This window comes from Nesoenas mayeri (genome assembly GCF_963082525.1).
Source record: "Nesoenas mayeri genome assembly, chromosome: 16".
Lineage (NCBI taxonomy): Eukaryota > Metazoa > Chordata > Aves > Columbiformes > Columbidae > Nesoenas > Nesoenas mayeri.
Window position 1 is genome coordinate 11,739,091 of NC_137562.1, and position 21,633 is coordinate 11,760,723.

Here is a 21,633-nt window from a genome sequence, read left to right on the forward strand (position 1 = left end):
GGGCAAGCTGGACCTCCCACAACTCTGAGCACTAAATGGTCAGCAAGTCTTCCAGCAAACGCTGACAGCACAGCGCAGCCCAGCAGCCAGGCTGCACCACCTCCGGCTTTTGGCATCAACCTCCTCTGCAAAACTCAGGAGATGCAGAAACAACCTCTTGTAAACTATTTTGGATACATGCTCGAAAAAGTGAGAGTACATAGCGCTGGTGCTGCTGTTGTAGCAGTGAGACACATCCCTTTGATTAACAAAGGGAAAAGGACACGTGAGGTTGGAACAACCTGCGTCCATAAAGCCAACTTGCCTGTCGAGCAAGGGAGCAGGTACCTTTCGGCTGGCTGTCCAAGTGCTCTGACCTGGCCACAGGAGATGGTAGGAATTGGGCTGGCAAAGCTCCCATCACACCTACTCACTAACCCTCCTGCTTTAGCAGGGCTACGATGGCTCACGGTGTGGACCGCAGTTCCTTGAACCTTGTTTCCCTTGAACAGAAAGGCAAGAGGATTTATCTTTTAATAGAAATCAGTTATTTTATTAAACAGGATTAACAATCCACCATTCAGAATCCAAACAAGCAACTCTCCTTATGAAACCATTTTTGCAGAAAAATTACCCAAACAAAGCCTGGTTCTTACTGCAGTCATCTTCTTAACAGTGACGTTTTAACATTTGCTTTATAAAAGGAAGAAATTCACTCTCATATCCATCTAGCTAGCTCGCTCTCTATAGGTGTATATATGCACCACATACCTTCAGAGATCAGTCTTTTACTCAGAAGACAAATAGGGAAGCCCAGAAAGAATGGAAATACTCCCAGCACACGGTCACCGCTGGCTGAGACTGGACCAGTCTCACACACTGTCCACGGTCATGGTGACCAGGGCCCCTTGTCAAAGGCAACTTTTTGGTACAGTATCTTTGGAGGAAGCACCTTGGCAGCCCCCCCCGGATGCTAAAGCACACCACACACGCACGTAAGAAAATGATGGTCTCCTCTCTGCATGCAGAAGTGAAAATACTAGAATGCACCAAAATCACTTAGGTCTGACTTCTAGCCAGTGTTGTGGTTGAGTGAGAGAAGCAATTGAGATGGGATCTGAGTCAGCACATCACAGTGGGCACTGGCTTATTAATGTACTTATTCAGTTTTAATAGTGCCTAAAGATTAAATATTCAGATTTTAGAAGTGCCTCAAGTTGGGAAGAGGGCAGAATGGTTAAACCAGGCAATCGATCATGGTGTTTCCATGTCTTAGAGGAAGAGCAAACTGCAGTTCACAGGAATTCTTCAGGATGAGTATAAAATTGGGAAAAGTCCCAGAAAGCAGATTTTGGCCCAAAATGGTAAAAATATGTTCCAGCTTCCTATACATGCGGGAGCATAGTCATGGCCAGCTGTGAGTATTTTCTTTTTCAAATGCCCTTTGGACCTGTGCATGGGCAAGAGCACAAGCTTCCAGTTTGTTCTTGTTCCAGTCTTGTTAGTACAAGACTAACCCTTTGTAAATACAGCTGTGGCCAAGTCCTCCTACCCACACATATGGGAATAAAGCCTGTGTCTTAAGTGCTGACTCCCTGTCAGCACCAAAACACCTTTTTGCTATGAAGGTTTATATTAACCCAGGCCACAGTCACAGTTAAAGGTGGTTGTTTCTCCACTGCAGGCAAGGGCTGGGCTGGGCAAGTCAGATAAAGCAGGGGGAAAGAGGGGGCGGAGGAGCGGGAAAGGCAACAAGAAAGGAAGCTGGATATTAACTTGGGAGAGAGTTTGTGGGGTGATAGGTGGGTGTATGTGATAGCCCAATTATGCTGAGCTCTGTAAGGGTAAACACAGGGCTGCCGGTAACAGAGACCGGCTCTGGGCACCTTCTCCCGGTGCTCCCACCAGCACAGAGGAGTCGAGCACACATGCAGAAGGGCCACAGCTCCAGGCTGGCTGCAGGGACGGGTCACGACGCGCTGGGGTCCATCCCGTAGGCTGCGTACAGGGTGTTGAGCAGCTCCTGCTTTTCCTTCTCAGGTAAGAAGCTGGACTGAGCTGCATTGATGTTCTGGGGAGGCAGAGAGGAACATAAGGGAGACATTAAGACCCATCAGACATGAATGTGTGGTTGGGCACATCCCAATTTCTGTCTCTAAGCGGCAGCAGGCAATGGGGAGTGCAAAGTTTCCAGTCCCAGATTCATTTCCATGGCCTCATTTTACAGGGCAACTGCTCTGGCCCTTCACTAGCCACAGTCCCAAGGCAGAGACAAAGCAAAGGTCTTTAAATACTCTGTAGTTTTTAGACCCACTCCTACCCTCCCAGCCCCACTTTGGACAAGAGCCTCTCCCAGCACAGCACTGGTGGCAGCTTGATGGGACACAGCGGGGCTGTGCAACGTAACCTGCTTGTCTGGCTTGTGCAGAGGCTTTTCTTAATTACACAGCAACAGCCCAGCTCCTGCAAGAGCAGGAGGGGACAGCTGGCAGCAGAGCTGCCGTGGATCCAGGAGCCCAGAGCTCTCCTTGCTCCTCCTTCCAGACCCAGGGAGCAATGTCTGCAGGAGAAAGGGACTTATTCCTCCAGCCAGAGCTCCGAGCAGGACTGACAACCTCTTGTAAAGTGCATTCTGCACTTCCCAATCCAAGCAAGTATTTTGGGAGACATGCAGGCAAAAATGCCGAGCACGGCTCTCATTGCAAACCAGGAAAGCTTCCCCTGCTAACCAGGGAAGTCCAACTCCCAACAGTCACCCTGTCTTTCTGTCTTGGGTGAGAAATTAGAATAAACAAGACACCCATATGCCTGCATGTGCCAAAACCAACAGTCACTTTGTTTCCAGCTCTGTTGTTGTATGCTCGTGTTACACATACAAAAACTGCAAGCGCTTTCGTAGCTGCTGAATTGTGCTAATTTCTGGGCCAAGCCTTGAAATATTCTACCTACGATTCCAAATCCAGAAAAAAAGCGACAGGCACTTTCCTTCCCTCCTTCTTGCTAAGAGCTGCTGTGAGGACATCAGAAGACAATTTCCACTCTGACCTGTCACCCATTGAGCCCAGTCAGCCCAAGCGATGCAAGCCTTGCAGAGCCCCCAATGCGCAAAGCAGCCCTGGGATCCTCCTGCTCCCCCAGCACCCCTCCAACCAGCTCAGCAGCCCTCCTTGCCCTCCTGCTTACACGGCCAATAAAGGATTTCCTGATTTCCATTGAAATCTCTTCAAAGAAAGCAAGCAGGTTGTTCTGGGCTGCCCCAGGACGTCAGCAGAGCATCCAGACAAGACTGACTTACCACTCTCTTGAAGTCCTCCTCAGTGAAGCCCATGTAGTCCTTCACTATGCCATAATCCTTGTCGATATTGGAGTTAAAGATGAGGGGGTCATCCGTGTTTATGGAGTAGTTAGCTCGATCCTTCTTAAATCTGCAAGGAAATCGGGTTGAACCAGTGGGTAAAACACTGGATGTGGCACCAGTCATGCATTTCTCAGGGTAAAACACAGTAAAAGCAAAGACCCCACCATGGTCCCTGCAGCTTGCGTTGCTGGACACAAACACGGGGCTTGGCTTGTCTCAGCAACGCGCTGCACTGATCGGTGTCTCCAGTACAGCGAGAAGCAGAGAATCTCTTACCTCGAGGTTCCACAGCCTCAGCTGTCACCCACAAACCAGGGCCAGTGGCTGGTGTGCAGCACCCCGTGCCCCACAGCTGGGGCAGGGGGGACAGGACAGCCTCCCCAAGGGACCCCCGTATCCCCCCTCTGTGCCAAAGGACAAGGATGTGCCACATTTTCCTAAGCGGTTAGACGTGTGTTACCTTTGTAAAGCAATAAAGCACCTATAATCCACCCAAATACAGATCATTTAAGACTGCACGTAATTGAGAAGTCTTACTGTGTTAGTGGGTGTTTCCCAAAGTCTGGATGACATGCTCCAGTGAGATAACTGGACCAAGGGCAGACCTGTTTCAGGGAGTTAAACATGAAAACCATAATCAACCACGCGGATCTGAACCCCAGCCATTTATGCAAATAGCTAAACACGCTGGTAAAGCCAGATACAGGTTTAGAGCTTTGTTCACAGCCATCCCTCAGCACTATACATCCCAGGACACAAATGCAAAGAGCCCACAGCCTGTGTGACAGCGGCAGGAGTCGGTGGGATATTTCCCACGGCCAGTCAGCCGAGAGCCATGCTTTGACGACAGTTAAGAAAGCACTGGCATTAAATATATACCTATATATTCTATATATTAGTTGGATACACCCATTCTAGGGAAAAGTCAAGGAAACCTGACCATGCACAGTAACTCCCAGGCACTTCCACTTTCCAACCAGACAAGCTTCTGATTTGCGGGAGGGGGAGCCTACAGGCCTAAGTTATATAAATTAGTGAATAAGCCCTCCAAAATTTATCCTCAGCCAGAGCACGATCCATTTCTCTGTGCTACACACCTCCTGCAAGCTGCTGTGTGCACCAGCACTCCCTGCAGCAAAGGTCCCAGCACACAGGCAGGTGTCCCCACCATTTTTGCTGTGGAGCTTTGGGCATGTGGGTTCAACAGCAACGTCACCACACACACGGTCAGCACTTGGGTGTCAGGTTGTGTCCCTGGCTGTAGCACAGCCCAAGCAAGAGCCGATTTTCCACCCAGACAGCAGCTACCTGGCTGTCACCCTCCTGCCACACATGCCTACCTCAAAATGCATCTTTGCTCTCAACAGCTCCTTGTAGAGCTCAGGGTCCTCCAGGACGTGGTATCCATGGCCAATGCGCTCAGCCTTCAGGTGATAAACTGCCTAGAGAAGGTGAGAAAACCACATACAGCCTGAGAGCACCTGCTCAGCTCCTGCCAGCCCAGGGACCCCTGCCCCACCACGGGCACAGCCCACGCGACCACCCCAGCTCCAGGAGGTCCTTCCCTGTGCCGCTGAGGCCACATCCCCAACGTTTGCTCTGCTATGATGTTCTTCCCACGAAGGACCTGGGCTTCTCTGTGCCCAGTGCAGGGGCTGCAGGGGCACTCCCCACCCTGTCCCAGTCCCTCCCAGTCCCTGCCCTGAGCTGGGTGCTCCTCATACCTCCTTGATCATGGCAGGCGGGCCAGCCTCGCCAGCATGGACAGTGCGATGAATCCCGCATCTTTCAGCTTCCTGCAAAGCAAAGGAGGACACACTCCTGTCCCATCACCTGCAGCAAGGTCAGCCAGCCCCTGGACCAGCACTGCTCTTGGGGGCACAGCAAGTAACAGGGCTCCATGCAAAGAGCCCCCAAACCATGAGCCCTGCACCCCAAGAGCTGTGTGCTCACTGCTGTTGTGCAGGCTGCGAGAAAAGGGCTCGGCAATGCCAGAAGCAGAGAACCTCAGAAAGCCTGGTAACCTTCTCCTGGACCCCAGCCAAACTCCTCCAAGGCCTTTTAATACCCGGTGAGCTCACCCCTGTCTCCTCTCTAGACACTTGCCCTTCTGCATGAACATTGCAGCAATTCCTGTCTTTGAAGCCTCTACATTTTGGGCCAGCTGCAGCCGAGTGGGAGAACTCAAAAGTCCCCAGGGCAGAGATGAAGCAACGCTCAGACACCCAGCACCTCCCTCCTGCAAGGGGCTGGGGATGGACCCATCCCAGCTGGGAGTACCCTGCAGGCGCAGCTTTGGGAACATTTCGAGCTGTTCTCCATGGCCACCCTGAAAAACCCCTTGCCAGGGTGACCACAGATCACCCGAGTGCCGGGAAGCGGCACAGCCCCGAGGGGAGCCCAGCTCCTGCCTTGCTGGAGAAGGGTCGCCCAGCCGGCAGCAGGCAGGCTGCAAGCCGTGTCTGGCAGCAGACGCTCTTCCCAGCCAACTCCTTCAGGGCATTTCAATCATAATTTTTTTCCAGCTGCTTAATTTCCAGCTCCTCACGTGCTACAGGTCAAGCAAAGGTCACGCCAGGTTCTGTTTGGGATGTCTACAGAAGAGCCCTGTGTGCATCAACCTGAAAGGCAGCCTATGCTCCTTACATTTGAGTGTTGACTTTTCCCAAACAGCTAATATTTTACACTTTCTAAAATAACCACATCCCCCTGGCCAAAGTACTAGACTGAGAAGAGAGAAAGATTCACACCAGCACTGAGATTCTTCCACTTGTTTCTACTGGGTATGAAGACAAACCAGAAACTCTTGTTCCCCCTCTCCCAAGACAGGCATCCCTGACTATCCCAAGAGCTGGGGATACGAGCAGAGGGGTCAGGAACACCACATGTAGCAGGACTTCCCCACTAACCCTCCTGGCCACTGAAGCCTGACCTCCCCATCTACTGCACCCAGGAAGAAGCTTGTGTCCAACATCCATCCATGGACGCATCTTCCCTGCAATGGCTTAATCTCTTTTTCAACCCATTTGTCTGATGACACATGGTGCCTCCCTTGGCTTCTCTTCCACGACTCGCTGCCTCCTTGGACATGGTGGTCCCAGGATCCTTGGCTGTATGTTTCTGCCCCGGTTCTCCTCCACAGCAGATACAGTCGAGCTTTCACCGCTATTTACTCTTTCCTCTCTAGAAGCCCGCAGAGCTCCCAGGCAGAACGCGCCTGCCCCAGTGACGCCACAAGTCTGTCCAACTTCCCTGGGTGTATTCTGTACCCCATGGAGCAAAGCAGCAGCATTTATGGGATGCACTTCCCTGTCCCGCAGGCCAAGGGGGACAGTGGTCAGCAGTGTGGTTTGCTTCAGCATCTGGGAGCCTGGGCGAGTCCCTGACACAGAGACAGATGGAGGAGTCTGGACCTGGGTACTGCCCACACACTAGGGCAGGATGAGACATGCCTGCCTATCAGTCAATAAAACCCCATGCCCCAGTTTATAACCACTCAGTTCATGCAGCACAGACAGATCTTGTATCAGCTCCTGCTGATGGGGGCAAAGACCCCGAGAAAGCCCCACGTCATTTCAGACCTGAGCACTGCTTGCAAACCATCCTTTTTGGCAGCGATCATTCACAATCTCCTCTCCCGCTGATGCAGGGACTGACGACCCCAAATTGCCCCCAGCACAGAGGAGAGAAACACAAAGCTTCCCCTGCGAGCTGCTGCAAAGCTCCAGGTCTGGCAAGAGTCTCGGATCCGGCTCCTGAAGCCCTTCCAGCATCTGCACTTGAGATGATCAGATAAAAGCACTTCAAGCACCAGCTGCTTCTCTGCTCCTCGGGTGATTTCTGCCAGACTGGACTGGCCGGTCTCTTCCACCCTAGGCCGTGGTTTTGCTGAGCCCCAAGAGCAGAACCCAGCAGGAGCTGCTTTGGGGACACAGGCTCCATGTCACTTGTGTCACACTCACTGCTACAGGGTAGCGTGCCAAGCTCCAGCTCTAAGGCCATGTTTAAGCAATGACGCCTGCCATTAATCATTTAGGAAATATAAACAAATAGTTTTGCTATTTAAAATAACATTTTTAGTAGCTACAACAAATTTTTAAGCTGTCCCAGCTGTCTGCAGTCTGAATAACAAACTGTGTATTCCCTCATGCACATCTCAATATACGTTTTTCTCGTAATTTCTTTTAAGAAACTTATTAAACAAACCTCGTAAGCCTTCTTATGCTCGGAGGCATTATCCACCTTCGCATTCTCATCCCCAGCCAGGTCGATGGCCACCACAGAGTTGTTTCGATACTTCTTGCAGAGCTCCACCACCTCAGGAGACCAGCCTGGAAGAGACAGCGCCAGTGTTCAGGAGAAAGCATTGGTGCTTCAGCATTTTTCTGAACAAATCCTGGTCATATAAGTAGAAGGCTAGAGCTGTTTTCTTTGATCTTTCCTAAAATTTGATGCTCAGAAAGAAAGCTAACCTACTCCTAGAAAGGTCTGCCATCTTCAGGCAAATAAAAGCTGCCAACTGATTAGTCCATCGTCCATCAACGGGAAATCAAATGTATTCACCAGCTATAAAGCTGCTCTCATCAAAAAAAAGGAAAACAACTTGCTCCTGAGCTTCCACCCCATCCCCAGGCTGGCCAAGGAGGGGAAAAGGAGAACTGGCCCGTCAGACTTGTGTTGTGGAGGCGTTTGGGCTGGGGGGTGTCTCGGGGGGTCCCTGTGGGACACTCAGCCCTGCCTTGCCGCAGAGCATCCTCAGCTCCCCAGACAAGATCCTGGATGCTGGTGCTGGTGGGAAGGAGCCGGTCAGAAATCCTGAAGGGCTGGCCTTGAACAAGCACCATTTTATCTTTTTGGTATCAGTGAGAAAGAGATCAACAAGTGGCCAACAACCGCTTCAGAGCTATCTCTGATCAAGAGAGAGGACAACCTCAGAGAAAGGACATGCATCTGCCAGCTCACATAGCACCTACCCTTAGCAAAAAGGCCAAGAAACAGAGAGAAACGGTAGTGTTACTAACAGGCCCCTGCTGTGTACATACAATCCCAAAATCACACAAACACATAAGAAAATGTGTGCAATTTCAGCTTTTTTTTAATCAGCTTCCAACTCACCAGGTTAGAGCTATTATTTTATTAGCAAGTTTAATATGAGCTAGTTCTGGCTGGCATCTCTGCCTTTCTCTCAGCAGTTCATAAATTACAGGGTGGCTTCTCACAGTGCAGCACATCCCGAACGCAGCGCTCAAGACTCCTGGTTTGTGTGTATCGCTGGCTCTGGGGAAGAGTTGGTGCCCTGGGGCACAGGCACAAGAACATCAACTCTTGTTTGCAGGAACGGCCCCTCCTGCTGTGCAAGCACATGTTCCCTGCACATTTAAGGTTCAAGTTTTCAAACTACTGTTGGGGGTTGATTGTGCAGGCAGGAAAAAACCCAGTTTCAAATCTCCCAGTTTCTAAGAATATAGTTTTTCACATTTCTAGACACAAATGAACCATGTACTCATTAGTAAAAATCTTTCCACCATCTACGTTACTAAGCCTATATAAAACTGTTGTGAGATATGACGATATCAACAACAAAGTCTTCACATAGAACAGCTACTGTCATACAACTTCGCTCCAACTGCATGTTTCCCTAGAGGAAGATGCTCACAGAGCTCAGCAGCCCAATGAAACACTGGAAATTGGGTTTTCTCCCTATTCTGGGTCACAGCTCCTGTTACCAACAAAGTTCAGAGCTGCTGATTTTATAAAAAAACATTTTGCATATGTGACTTAAGTATATTTTACTTGTGTCTTCAGCTTAAACCAGCAGAGACTGCAGCCAGCATCCCAGGGTCCAGGCTAATGAAGGAGGATGCTGCTGTAGCAGCATGATCATGAGCAGGGGCAGCATGAGATCTCATGCCTGGTCCTCCTGTGACCAGCTGGCCCAAGGAGAGCCAGAAAAGCCCACTCAATCTGTCTAGCAAAACCATTCAGACAGTTGTACCCACAGATCTCGCATCCAGTGGGTGCTTTCCCCATAATTAAGGGAAAAGAGGAAAAAACTACTCATTCTCAGCACTGTCTGGTCCCACGTCAGACCCAGGGCCATGGGACTGGGGCTTTCCCCACATTTTTGCAGGGACCTGAACCCAGGGACCATCACCCCCCGCCACGCGTCAGGGAAGGGGAGCAGAGCAGCAGGGGAGCTGCAATACATTACTTGGCATATGGCGCATGCAGCATAGAATAGACCTGGCTTTGATGCGGAAATCCCTTTCTCCATCTTGCAGTCCCTGATTTACGAGGTTAACGACTTCATCTGGAGTGAGGTCTCCCCTGCAGGGAAGAAAAGTCGTCAGCAAGAGGCCAGACACCCGTCAGGGAAGCAGGCAGGAGCTGCAGGTCCAGCCCAGCATCCCCATGGGACACCCCACACAAAATGTGGGGTCCCAATTGCCTTAACGTCCAGAGAAGCCTGATGAAACCACCCAGAGCTGCAGAGCACCTTTTACACCCTTGGTGTGCCCAGATTTACCAGATATCAGACACAAAAGCATGCAAAGATGATAGTAAGATTTAGAAAAGCCTCAGGGAACTGGATGCCAATCCTGCCCAAGCAGAAGAACCCACTCTTTGCCAGAGCATCTCATTAGGGCACATAACTGCCTACAGCCAGGTGGAGGCAAGCACGGGGGCACAGCACCCATCACCGAACTTTTTGCAAGGAGCCACAGAGCCCAGCACTGATTTAGTCAGAGGGATGACAGGTAAAGAAGGGAATGGATTGTCAGCCCCCTCCAACACTGCCCATTGTCTCTGCCAGTTCAAATCACATTTTGTGTGCAGGCAATCCACATCCAAACGCTGCTTTCCCTCGCACAGGCGTTGGCTCCAGCCACAAGTTTAAGCACAGATGCTCTGCGCATACAGAATTGATGCCCAAAGCAAGGGACATTAACACACAGCAGCACGCAGAAATATCCTAAGAGGAAAAATCCTGTCAATAGCGAAGAGAGGTGCTCACTGCATTGGAGGAGAGAGAAGGTTTGGTTACTTTGAACATGTGCTGGCCATACCTTCTCCATGCCCAACTGGCCACCCCCCAGCTCCCCGGCACGGCGGGACCACTCACTCGGTTTGGCCCCAGGGGATGGGATCCACGTGGCAGTTGGCCAGGAGGTGAGGGCTGTACCGGATCTCCACATAGATGACGCCTTCTTTTGCCTTTGTTTCCACAAGCTCATACGCAATCCTCCTCACCGCCTCACGGTCACCCCTGCACGGATGGCAGCAGGACCCGTCACCAGGACCCATCACCCAGGCATGGGCGAGGTGACCACCAAGGCTGAGCAACGTTAGCCAAGGGCTCCTGCCAAGGGTTGAGGGGGAAGAAGCAAAAAGCAGGGGTACTTACGCAATGGCAGGCATGTAGTGATTAAACTTCTCCAGAAATTTGGTAAGTGTCAGTGGTGTTTTGTAGCTGACATGCTTCAGGAGGTCATCAACAGTGCTGCCGGGGAGCGGAACCCCTCTTTTCCTGGAAACGAAGCCACGCATTACTGATGGGGAAGGCTATCGCATTCTTAACCAGTCCATTTCATACAGCAATCGCATCTTGAGCTGGCAGCACTAAACGCCATTTCCTCACAAAAAAGATATGGCACATGTTGTCCTTCCAAAACCTCCTCGCAGACACAGTCCTGAATCTCAGCGGGGAGAAAGGCAAACCAAAACACAAACAAATCGAAATCCAAGCCCAGACTGACTGGGCAGGAACACAGCCAGAGCACATTTTAAGCTTAAGAAGGAGTTCATCTAAAGAGAGTCTGAAATATTTCTTGGCACCTCCTAGTCCCTAGCAGCATAAATGCCAAAATTCTTTAGAAAAGTTAGATTTCCACTTATGCAGTTTCAAAGGCTGGAAAAACCACAGAGATGCTCCCAGACCCAGGATCACACACACAGGAGCGTTGTGGCTCATGGGTTTAATGCTGCAGCTCCTGTAACTGAGCTGGTTCCCCAGCCCAACATCACGGTGGCATCTCCTCTGCTGGGGACACCTCCCACACAGGAGCAAATGGCAGTCCCAAAAACCACTCTCACCAATGGGATGGAGATGGCAAAGCCCACCTAAACTCTTCTAGGAGGGAAGAGGCCATTTTTCCCCAGAGCATCTAAAGTCCTGGGTGGGTGGAGGTGTCTCCAGTGGGGTGACAGCCGGGCTGGAGTGGGCTGTGAGCCGAGGATGCTACAGGCTTCACCACCCCCACTCCATGGGTTGTCACTCTGTCTGTGAAAGCCAACCTAAATTAGGAATAATAACCAGACATTTGTTTTCAGTTCTCTTTTCTGCCACGATTAATTACAGCCGATGGATGGAAGTCTCAGCTAATAGAGACAAAACACCGCAGACGGCTTTAGCGTCCTGATGCCAGCAGCCGTCCCGATGAGCAATCTGCAGGGAAACAGCCCAAATGACCCCGCTCCTGGGCCCAGCAAATGTTACTCATCCCCAGCTTGGACAGGGAGGACACCAGCCCCACGCTCAGCCTGCACACACCATCCGCATGGATGAACTTGCTGGCACTCGGCAGGGGACACTCACCTCTGCAAAAGCATCAGTCTTCCTCCCTGCCTTGCCCTTTCCACGGCACCGAGTCTCTGCTCCAGCAACCAGCCCGTGTCTTCCTCTACCAGCCCAAGGAAAATTACCTACAGCAAACCATTTCCCTGCCCTCTTTCTGTGCTTTCCGAAGGATTGGCTCCGCAGAGCCAGCAGCAGCGGCACTTTGGGATGATCCGCAGTGCTGACACGCTGGAGTTGGGTCTCTGGTTGACGGGGTCTGGTGGATCTCCCCAGCGTGGCTTTGGGAGCTGCTGCCGCCCCATCCAAACCGCCTGGCAGGTGGGAGCCTTCCCACAGCAGAACTGCCCCAGGGGAACGTGCTCATCCCCCCCGGCACCTCCGCATCCTGCCCAGAGCTGCCTCCAGCCATGTCCCACTGCAGACAGGTCACCTCTCCTGGGGACACCCAGTCCCAGGAAGGGTTTGCCATGGCTCAGAAGCCTTTGGCTGGGTAGGGAGGCTGCAAAGCCTGACCCAGACTTCACAGAATTGGAGTCAAAGTTTAAAAAAACAGCTGCATTCAGCCACTGCCCAAGGGGGCTTGTGCATCCCAGCAGCATTGGGCTATTTCTACGTGGTCAGCCACCACCTGGCAAATTTATTTCTAACTCTTTACCTTTAAAAATAGACCACAAGCAGCTTTCTGTGCCCAGGGTGAGGTTATTAAGGCAGTCCCCTACAGTGTCCTGCACTGCCCTGTCGCTTTCACATTTGTGTGCACGCTCGTTTTAGAGCCCGTGAATAGCACAGCTCTGCTCCAGCCCCGCAAAGGGCAGCGCCCAGGGCTGGCAGCCCCGGGGGATGCCAGGGCTGGTTAAAAATAAGAGGGGACTTGGCACATGCTCAGGCAATGAAGGTTTCTGTCCTAAGCAAGAGAGACGCATGGGACATTCAGATGGCTGGTGTCTCCTGGGCTGCAGGGCTCCTACAGCCACCCCAGGGAACCACAATGGCATTTTTCCTTCGCTGGCAGCAGGGACCCAGCAGAGCCCCAGGGAGGGAGCACTGACTCTTCTGTCCATCGGGACTTGTATTCCAGCCCTGCAGCCCACCAGCGGCGTGAGCAGAGCCAGCTCACCGTGCCAATGACCTGCAACAAATGAGATGGACATCTCTGATCCACCCTCTTTACTCCAACTACACTGCAAAATATATATGGCCGTGCCCAGCAGAAAAAGCTACTTCAGAAAGAATATTTCCCCCTAGGATGGCGCTGCCTTGGAGTCTGCTGTGCTCACAGGACGCCCAAACCGCTTTCCATCCTCCTCAGAACTGATTTCCTCCTCAAAGTACCAGAGCTGCCCCTAAGAGCTGCTCCCTGAAATCTTTAAGCTCGCTGCTTTCTCTATCCAAAGGTCTCTGCTAGTCTCCATCGGCTTTTTAAATAGTGACAGCTGGAAGTTATTTTCCTTACAACTGTGGAGCCAGGTCCTCACCCCAGTTAATCATTCACCCCGGTGCTTCCTACACAAGCTATGCTGAAGCAAGGAGATGCACGTGGGCTCTGTCAAGGACACGACCTCTCTTTAAGTCACTGCAAAGTGCCTTCCCAGGTCACCCTCACACGAGCACGGCTCCTCGGGTGCCGGCAGCAGGCAGACACCTGCGGTTCAGCAGGGCAGGGAGCAGTGCCCAAGCTGGTTCTTCCTCCCAAGACCGCGGTACGGCACCACCACCAAGACGGCGCTCCCAGCCTGCTTTCATTTCCCTTGTGTTTGCAATTAGGAACGTGGAAAAAGATGAGAATACACTGACTCTGCCCATTCCTGGGTACACCTCAAAGGCAGGCACCTTATGAGACATCTCTACTTTTCTCACACAGGCTCCCCTCAGCTTGCCCAGCTCCCAGGACCAACACCACCTCCCCCTTGTTTGGCATCCTCACACCGGGCAGCCGGAGAACCGGTCCACAGAACAGAACCACCATATCTGCTGCCTGCACAAAAGCTCTTCTGTCAGAGAACTGGACAAGAAGAAGGGACAATCCTTTTGGACTGCAGCTCCCAGAGCTTGTTTTTCTCCCCGTGACTCACCTGCCAAAGTATAAGATGGTTTCTGGTCTAATGGCTCCATCCAGGTGGAGATGAAGTTCGACCTGCAATAAGATAAAGAGAAATCAGTAAGGTACTCAGAGCTGCAGCAAAAGTTCAGAGAGAAGCAGCAGGTGCTAACACAGGTATATATGCAGGAAATACAAGGATAAAGTCATGACAAGAAAGTACAAAAATGTTTATAAGACACCATCATTATGAAGTTTATTCTTCAATATCTAACTATTGCCTAAGTATTTTCTTATTGCTGCTGCAGCTCACGCATTTAATGGATCTTTAGAAATTTAATGTGTTTCCAGTAACTTTCAGGAACTGCCCTATCCATATTTAGCTTGCATGGTTTGGAGTTTGGGATGAGCAAAACAAACCAAGCCCCAAACACCTTCAGCTTCCACCTTGCTCCTTCTTCAATTCACAGGCACCCAAGCACCAATTAATTTGCTAAGAGTCATTACACAAAAACTTTGACTTCACTTCCAAGAATCAGCTCCTGATATATTAATTACTTGGTATTATCAGAGCTCACAGGCTTTCTAATCCTACGTGTGGCATCCATCCCGTGGTACAAGGTGATGTGAAAACCAGAAACAAAAGCTGTCCTGTAGACCCAACAAGCTGGTATCAAAACGAACCACTTAAATTTTGATTCATTAAAAATGGGATAGTAACTCAGATCTCTTCACTCTGAAACCTGGTTTCCCTGATTACTGGTGAAACAATGGATCTTGGAGAAATAGCCTCAGAAAAGCAAAATAAAGCTTTTTTCCATTAGGCAGCTGGGGCTTTTGGAGGAACATGACAAATGTCATTTGGAAGTTGAACTGGGAAGGAAAATATTAGCTGTGAAATGTTTCAGCTAGATTTTCATATTTCCAGAACAGCTTACAAAATACATAAATTAATTTTCTTTTTTTAATGAAACCGTAGAGCAGTAATTTAATACATGAAGTTCTTGTTAGTTATACCATTGTGCAAATTTTCCCATGCAGATGATTGCTGCAGGATGCTGAAGGCAAGAACTGAGCAGAAGGCAGAAGTGGACTGGATATTTGCATGGATAACTAAACTACTCAGGGTTACTAATTAAAACCCACAAGCCCAGCGTCAGGTTACATATCAAATAACAACTATGAGGAGCCGTAAGAAAAACAAGCAAGCATTCCCTACAAGCAGGGCAATATGTAGTTGTCCATCTCTAGATCCTTTTGCTCCCCTCTGAAGCATCCCCCAGCAGCTGATGTGAGCTCCATCGCTGGCCCGCCTGCCTTCAACATCAGAAATACCCATCTTCTGACCCACGGCCAGGGTCTTCATGGACTGCTCCTGCTGCAAAAGGCCACCATAGGGTGGCCATGAAGCCACTACCGAAATGCTGCACCAGTGGGACGCAAAATGCAGGTGTCCAGCTCAGGGCAGCCCGAGCTGCTGAGGCTGCACTGTTGCCATCAGCTGGCCCAGCCATCATGGATATCCCCACTGACACCCCTGCTAGCAGGTTGTAAAAAGATATCCACGTCACTTCTCCTACCCTCAAGACACGATCTGAATCTACACGGATGAAGATTCTTAAAGGGCAAAAGCTGATCTTTCCCCTCACCTCGAGTTGTGCAATCCTGCTCACGAGGACTAAATGTCCTGAGAAGCAGCAGATAAAATAACAGACTATGGACATGATCTGCATCGCCAGATGTGGACGCCTGGCATGTTTTCCACTCTTGAGCTCCAATTCCTATTTCAAAACCATGCAAGCTCCATTCCTCGAGGTTTTCAACAGCCCTTGTGACTTTCTGATGGAGTTACAGGCTTGAAACGTGCTCAGGCTGGGTATAAAAGCCAAGCAACCCAAACCTCAGGGGCTCTTTTCACTCTAAACGTTTTCTGCAAGAACATCCCAACGTGACACTCCTGTTAATGTGAAAGCAAATCCAGTGGTGTCCTTCACCCATGCAAGCCACCTCCTGCTGCTGCTGCAGGGGAGATGCTTGCAAAGCAGCAAGGTTCTTCTCCAACACCAGCAACAGGCTCTCCCTCCGCGGCCATGCATTTCTTTGGGTCTGGAGTGACCTGAACTAAGTGCTAGGAAACTCTTTTGCAATGCTACTCAAGCCAAAACTTTGTGAGGTTCCTGAACATCAGCGCTTCGGGGAGTTGCTTTCTGCAGGTGGGAACTAATCTAGGCAACTCGGGCGACCCAGGGCCATCCAAGGGCAGAAGCAAAGGAGTGCCCACAGGGTCTCCACCGCGAGCTGGCCCCAGATAAGGATGCAGTCAGCAGCAGCACAACCAGCAGCCCAGCTCCTGCAGGCTCCTCGTTTGCAAACCCCGCTGGTTTGCTGCTCGCTGCCGATTACACTGCAGCTCTCCTCCTGCCTGTTTGTTCTGGGCAAACAAAGCACAACGCTTTTCCAGATACAAGGGGGTGACATGACCTTGCTTTAAGTCAAGGAAAGTACCTAGATAAAGATGAAAAGGTTTTCTCTGAACTACGGCTCCAGGAGATGATGCCTGAGCAAGCAGAAATAAAGTGAAGGCAGGAGCCCAGCGCCTCTTCCAGGGCTCTGCTCCTCAGCACAGAGGTCCGTGCATGTGTGGTCTCCCACCCCAAGCCCTCTGGTTTACTTGGAGAAGCAGCCTGTGCACACGGATTAAATGGGGATCTCAACAGCACGACTTGCTGAAGCAGCACTGGAGCCCTCAGCCCTGCTGGAACCAGCCATGCTCTCCTTTCTCCCAGCAAACCTGGACTCGGGAACGCTGCTTCTGATGAAAAACGAGAAAGCAGCAGAGCTCTCACACACTTGGATGGGGCAGCAGCTCTGCTCTTCCCCCAGCTGCAGCCAGCACCCAGGGGGCCACCTCTGCACAGCCACCATCAGCCCTTCTGCAACTCCACAGCACGAAGCGAGTTCACCGACCCCATCATAAAAACATAGTGCAGTTCAATAAAATCTCCAAGTGGTCAAAAGCCAGAGGAGTTAGTTCAAAAGACATAAATGGCCATAAATTATGCGTCCTCAGCACCGACAGCCCTCGTCAAGGCTGTCAGAGCAACCCAAGTGCTTTCCGTTTTCAGGCAAAGGAAGTTTTAGCTCAACCCCAGCACGTGACTTGTTAGGGCAGATATCAGCAAGCTGGTTCAGATTATAAAAAAGGAGTTTTAAGGGTTCTGGCTTCCCTTTCCTCTTCTGAAAATATTGCAACATTTTCTTTGAAACTTGATAAGCTTCAAAACTAAATTCAAAAACAAAATGAGGTACTTCAAACAAGTATGTTCCATCCAAAGATCAAGTCTGATTATTTTCAGTTTAGTGAGATTAAGAGGAAAATGTTAACCACGCATTAGAAGTATTTTCAGCTACAGTCAACCCAACAGAATTTGTCTATTGCTCTACAGTTTGCTCGGCAGACCATAGCAAAGCAGTTAATTGCTCAGTTCACCTATTATGGGGCATAAAAAGCACCATCCAAGCTAAAGCACTTGAGAGAATTTCTCTAGTAGGTGGTTTTAGGTTTTTGTTTGGTTGAGTTTTGGTTTTGTGTTGGTGTTTTGTTTTTTGTGTTTTGTTTTAATTTATACAATGAACAAAGTCGCCTCAACACCACGGTAAAAGTAACACCAACCTCACCTTTTATTTTGATGTTTTCCAGCTCACGTTAATAGATAATCCAGGCAACTATTAAAGTTGCATCATTCTAAAACCCTTGGTAGAGACTTGGCCCAGGATTCTTTATCAGCACATTAAAGGCTGATACTTTGAAGTTCACTCCATTGATTTCAACAACTGAAAACTGGAGTAATTACAGCTACTTATCAATTTTTAGATATACGTGGCAAGAAAACATAAATAGAGATAAAAATTAAACAAGAGATAGAACTAATGCCAACCACTGCAAAAAGCATGAACTGTGTTTCCCAAATACCGGTTTTACGAAAGCACGCTGTCAGCAGGAAAGATAATCCTCACCATCAACTGCCACAACGCTCATTCAGAAGCACCAGAGGGACATGCAGCAGGAGAGGCACAGTGTTACCCTCAAACCTGACGACACCCACAAATGCATTTTGGAGATGGATCGGCCACATGCTTTAAGGTTTGAGCCTTTAAAAGAGAAATATGGGAGACTACGAGACCCACTCACTGCTCCACTGCCACAAATATTCCTGCTTTGTGGAGAAGCGTTCATATGATCCATGGCTTTGTTGACCGAGGAGGAGGAAGATGCTCCTGTGCTGAGCAGCCTAAAGTACCATCCTTCCCAGCACCAACCACTCAGTCTCCACTGGCCTCGCTACGAGGCTCCTGGTGCTGTTTTAGGTGATGGTGATAGTGTCACCTCCTGCAGGGACACATCCCTGCCTGAGCCACCACAGACCCCATGCCCCTCCGGGGCTGGAATGAGGCAACGCTTTGGAGCCATGAACCATGCTTGCACTCTGAGCAGCACCATGTCGGGTGCAAGGAGTGGATGAGCCAAAAAAACCCCATCATCCTGGGTGCAACCTTGTGCACCGGCACTCCCCACAGTAAGAACCACCTTTTTAAATTACTGTTTGTGGTTTAAGTTTTGCACCCAAGGCAAACACCTGCACCATGAGCTCAGCACAGATGGGCAGCTGGGAACCTGGGTCTGACCCCAGAAGCCCCTGTTCCCATCCTGCTCCCTGCGCCATGGCTCAAGGCACACAGGAGCCACAGGAGAAAGAGCCACGTGTCCCAAAGCCCCCGAGCTGGGGCTGCCCATGGGGAGAGGAGCCAGCAGTGAGCCAGGACACCATTCCTGCCCTGGCTGTGGAGCACAGAGAGAGGAGGCCGATGGTCAGCATGCAAAGAACAGCAGTCTTTCCTGCTCTTTTATGGCCTGCGATAAGCAGGGTTCAAAGTCGCCCTCCAGCAGCCCCAGTAGCTCCCAGTTCATCCCCTCAGTTGCTGGGAGTCAGCAAGTTCCTGAAAAACACAAAGGCAGCCCTGGCCCCACATTCCACCAGGGCTCGAAGCTGCTCCAGTTACCAGAAACGTCCCGATAACACAAAACTGATCATTCCCAATGGCAGAGGGTCCAGGGGAATGAACAGCGCTCATTAACTTCAGACCCATTTTTTTTTTCCCCAAGCCTGACTTAGCAGGTTCACAGGACTGAAAAGAACTGCCTGACTCAGGCAAACCAGTCTCGTAATTGCCAGCTCCCAGACAACAGAAGCCGGATCTTAGTGGTCAAACCCTGCATGGTTTTTCCTAGGTGTCTCTTTTCAGCATCCCACTCTCCCACACACTGGAAGAGTAGGAAGAAGCACAAGTGAAAGAAGAACTTAACTTGCTTTCCTCAGCCAAAAGTTGAAAACCACTGGGGTGAACCACCAGCTTTTTTCTTTAGTGGAGCTGATGAAGCACCAACATCTCCCAAAACTGAAGTAGCCTTGAAAAGCCTTTAACCATTAGCAGATGCCAACGCACCCTGGATTTTGATATCAAGGTTTGTCTGCTATTGCATGGGTCACTCTCCCCATGAGAGAAACCTCACACAGCAACAGAACAAAGCACGAATCAACCCATGCACACAGGCTTTTCCAAGCACACTAGACATTTCTGGTGCAAGCTCAAACTGAGAGACAGATGGCTCAGGAATGACAGGAGATGCAAACAGTAACAAAACAAACAACTTTTGGATTTTCAGAGGCAATCTTCTATTCTGGGAGAGCCACACCCACTTGCCGCCACTCAGGTTCCCCCAGAGCAGGACCACTGTGACTCTTACATTACTTTTCTTTATCTCCTCTGCCCTGTTTCCTCACTGCCCACCACAAGCCCAACCCCACCTGGCGGCATCAGAGCCAGAACGCAGCTGGGCAGAGACAACCTGGTCTCCGTACACCAGCTTATCCAGACACCAACCTGCGTGCTGAGCTGTCCTGCAGCACAGCAGCGCTCTGCCAGCTGTACGGGGTCATTGCTAACCACATCTGTCTCATCTTCCTCCTTCTCAACATTTTTAAAAATCTGATAACTAAACACATTACTGTGTGATCCTACTTGAGATGTATTTATACAGTGCGTGCTGAGAATGAAAGACTGGAGTAGCATCTGAGAGCAGTTACCAAGATGTTATCTTGAGTATCTGAGGAATAACTGAACTAAACGTTTAAGAGAAAAAGAAAAACAACAACAAACAAACAAAAAACCTAAAAACACCCGCCAACAGAACAGCACAACCAAACCCCAAAACAAAAACACAAGAGAAAACATTTGTTTGAGTCAACCAAGGCAACGGTCGCAGTGCTCGCCTTTTCCCCAGCCAGGCTGCCAGCGCATCTCCCGACCGAGGCGCACAGCGACCCTGGCCCGGTGCTGGGAAGTCCCCGCAGCGAGGAGCCCGGACCAGCACCGCTCCGGCGCTGGGACACCTGGAATGTCCCGGACACCCGGGGCAGCTCCTGCGCGTCCCTGCGGGGCGCACCGGGCAGCAGCAGCACAGACCCCGGCTGGCACCGTCGAGTGACACCTGAGGCCACGCTCCCACGGCTCAGCCGCCGTGGCCCGGGCATGCCCCCACTCCCACCCCGCTGCATGCCGCCTCCGCGCCGGGTCGTGCCCCAGCTCCCCCCCCAGGTGCATGTGCGGCGGCTCGGCTCCAGTGTATGGCCCAGTTCTCACACCCAGTGCATGACCCAGCTCCCACCCCGGTGCATGGCCCCTTCTCGGCCGCGGTGCACAGCACTTGGGCCCCGGTGCATGTCCCGTTCCCAGTCCCGGTGCACAACACTTGGGCCCCGGTGCATGCCCCGTTCCCTGTCCCGGTGCACAGCACTTGGGCCCCGGTGCATGCCCCGTTCCCTGTCCCGGTGCACAGCACTTGGGCCCCGGTGCATGCCCCGTTCCCTGTCCCGGTGCACAGCACTTGGGCCCCGGTGCATGCCCCGTTCCCTGTCCCGGTGCACAACACCTCGGCCCCGGTGCCTGCCCCGTTTCCAGCCCAGTGCCTCCAGCAGCACTTCCACTTCACCTTGGGGTCCCCGAAGACGCGCACGCCCCGCTCCATGCTGCCGCTCTGGCTCCTGCTCTGTTCTGTCCTGCTCTGCCCGCTCCTCTCCCGCCACCCGCTCCCCCGGCCACGCTCGCCCGCCCCCTGCCGGCCCCGCCCCGCCCTGATCCCTCTCCACCGGCCGCCTCCTGCCGCCCCGAGCCCCCGAAATCCCGCCCGGTAACGTCCCCTCCTCGCCCGCCTTTCCCTCGGGAGCCGAGCGCCAGGCGGGTCCATCCTGCGATAACAGCGAAGGAAAAAATCTAACAGGACAAAACAACAGCTCGGCCCGTAGGACTCGAATGTGGTCTCCAGCTTTGACTGCAGCCTTAAGCCAACGCAATAATATTTTTTTAACCCAAAAAGGACTTAATTGTTCAGTCTAGGAGCAATCATTCCTCACCCCCTTTTCTGCTCCCAAAGTTGCTGCTCAGTAACTCATTTGTTTTGTCCAATGACTTTTCAGACTTGTTTAGTCCATCATACATCTGCTTTCAGCTCCCACAAACTCACACTCAGAGTTTCATTTCTTGTTTCTAGTGACCTGGCCACGTTTTATGCTCTCGTCTGCCTCCTGCCTTCCTCTCGCATTGACAATGCACACAACTGCC

The 21,633-nt window shown here is 51.1% G+C and overlaps 1 protein-coding gene across 1 annotated transcript; it reads right to left on the reverse strand.

The window, feature by feature from the left end:
- Nucleotides 1-515: 515 nt before the first annotated feature.
- ADA (adenosine deaminase) lies at nucleotides 516-21,087 on the reverse strand. The gene is made up of 11 exons (XM_080354845.1): nucleotides 21,005-21,087; nucleotides 13,988-14,049; nucleotides 10,743-10,865; nucleotides 10,461-10,604; nucleotides 9,549-9,664; nucleotides 7,544-7,668; nucleotides 5,062-5,133; nucleotides 4,678-4,779; nucleotides 3,875-3,942; nucleotides 3,275-3,404; nucleotides 516-2,050 (listed from the first exon to the last, which is right to left on the reverse strand). The coding sequence occupies exons 1-11, from the start codon at nucleotides 21,038-21,040 to the stop codon at nucleotides 1,949-1,951; spliced, it is 1,080 nt and encodes a 359-aa protein (XP_080210971.1). The 5' UTR covers nucleotides 21,041-21,087; the 3' UTR covers nucleotides 516-1,948.
- Nucleotides 21,088-21,633: the final 546 nt, after the last annotated feature.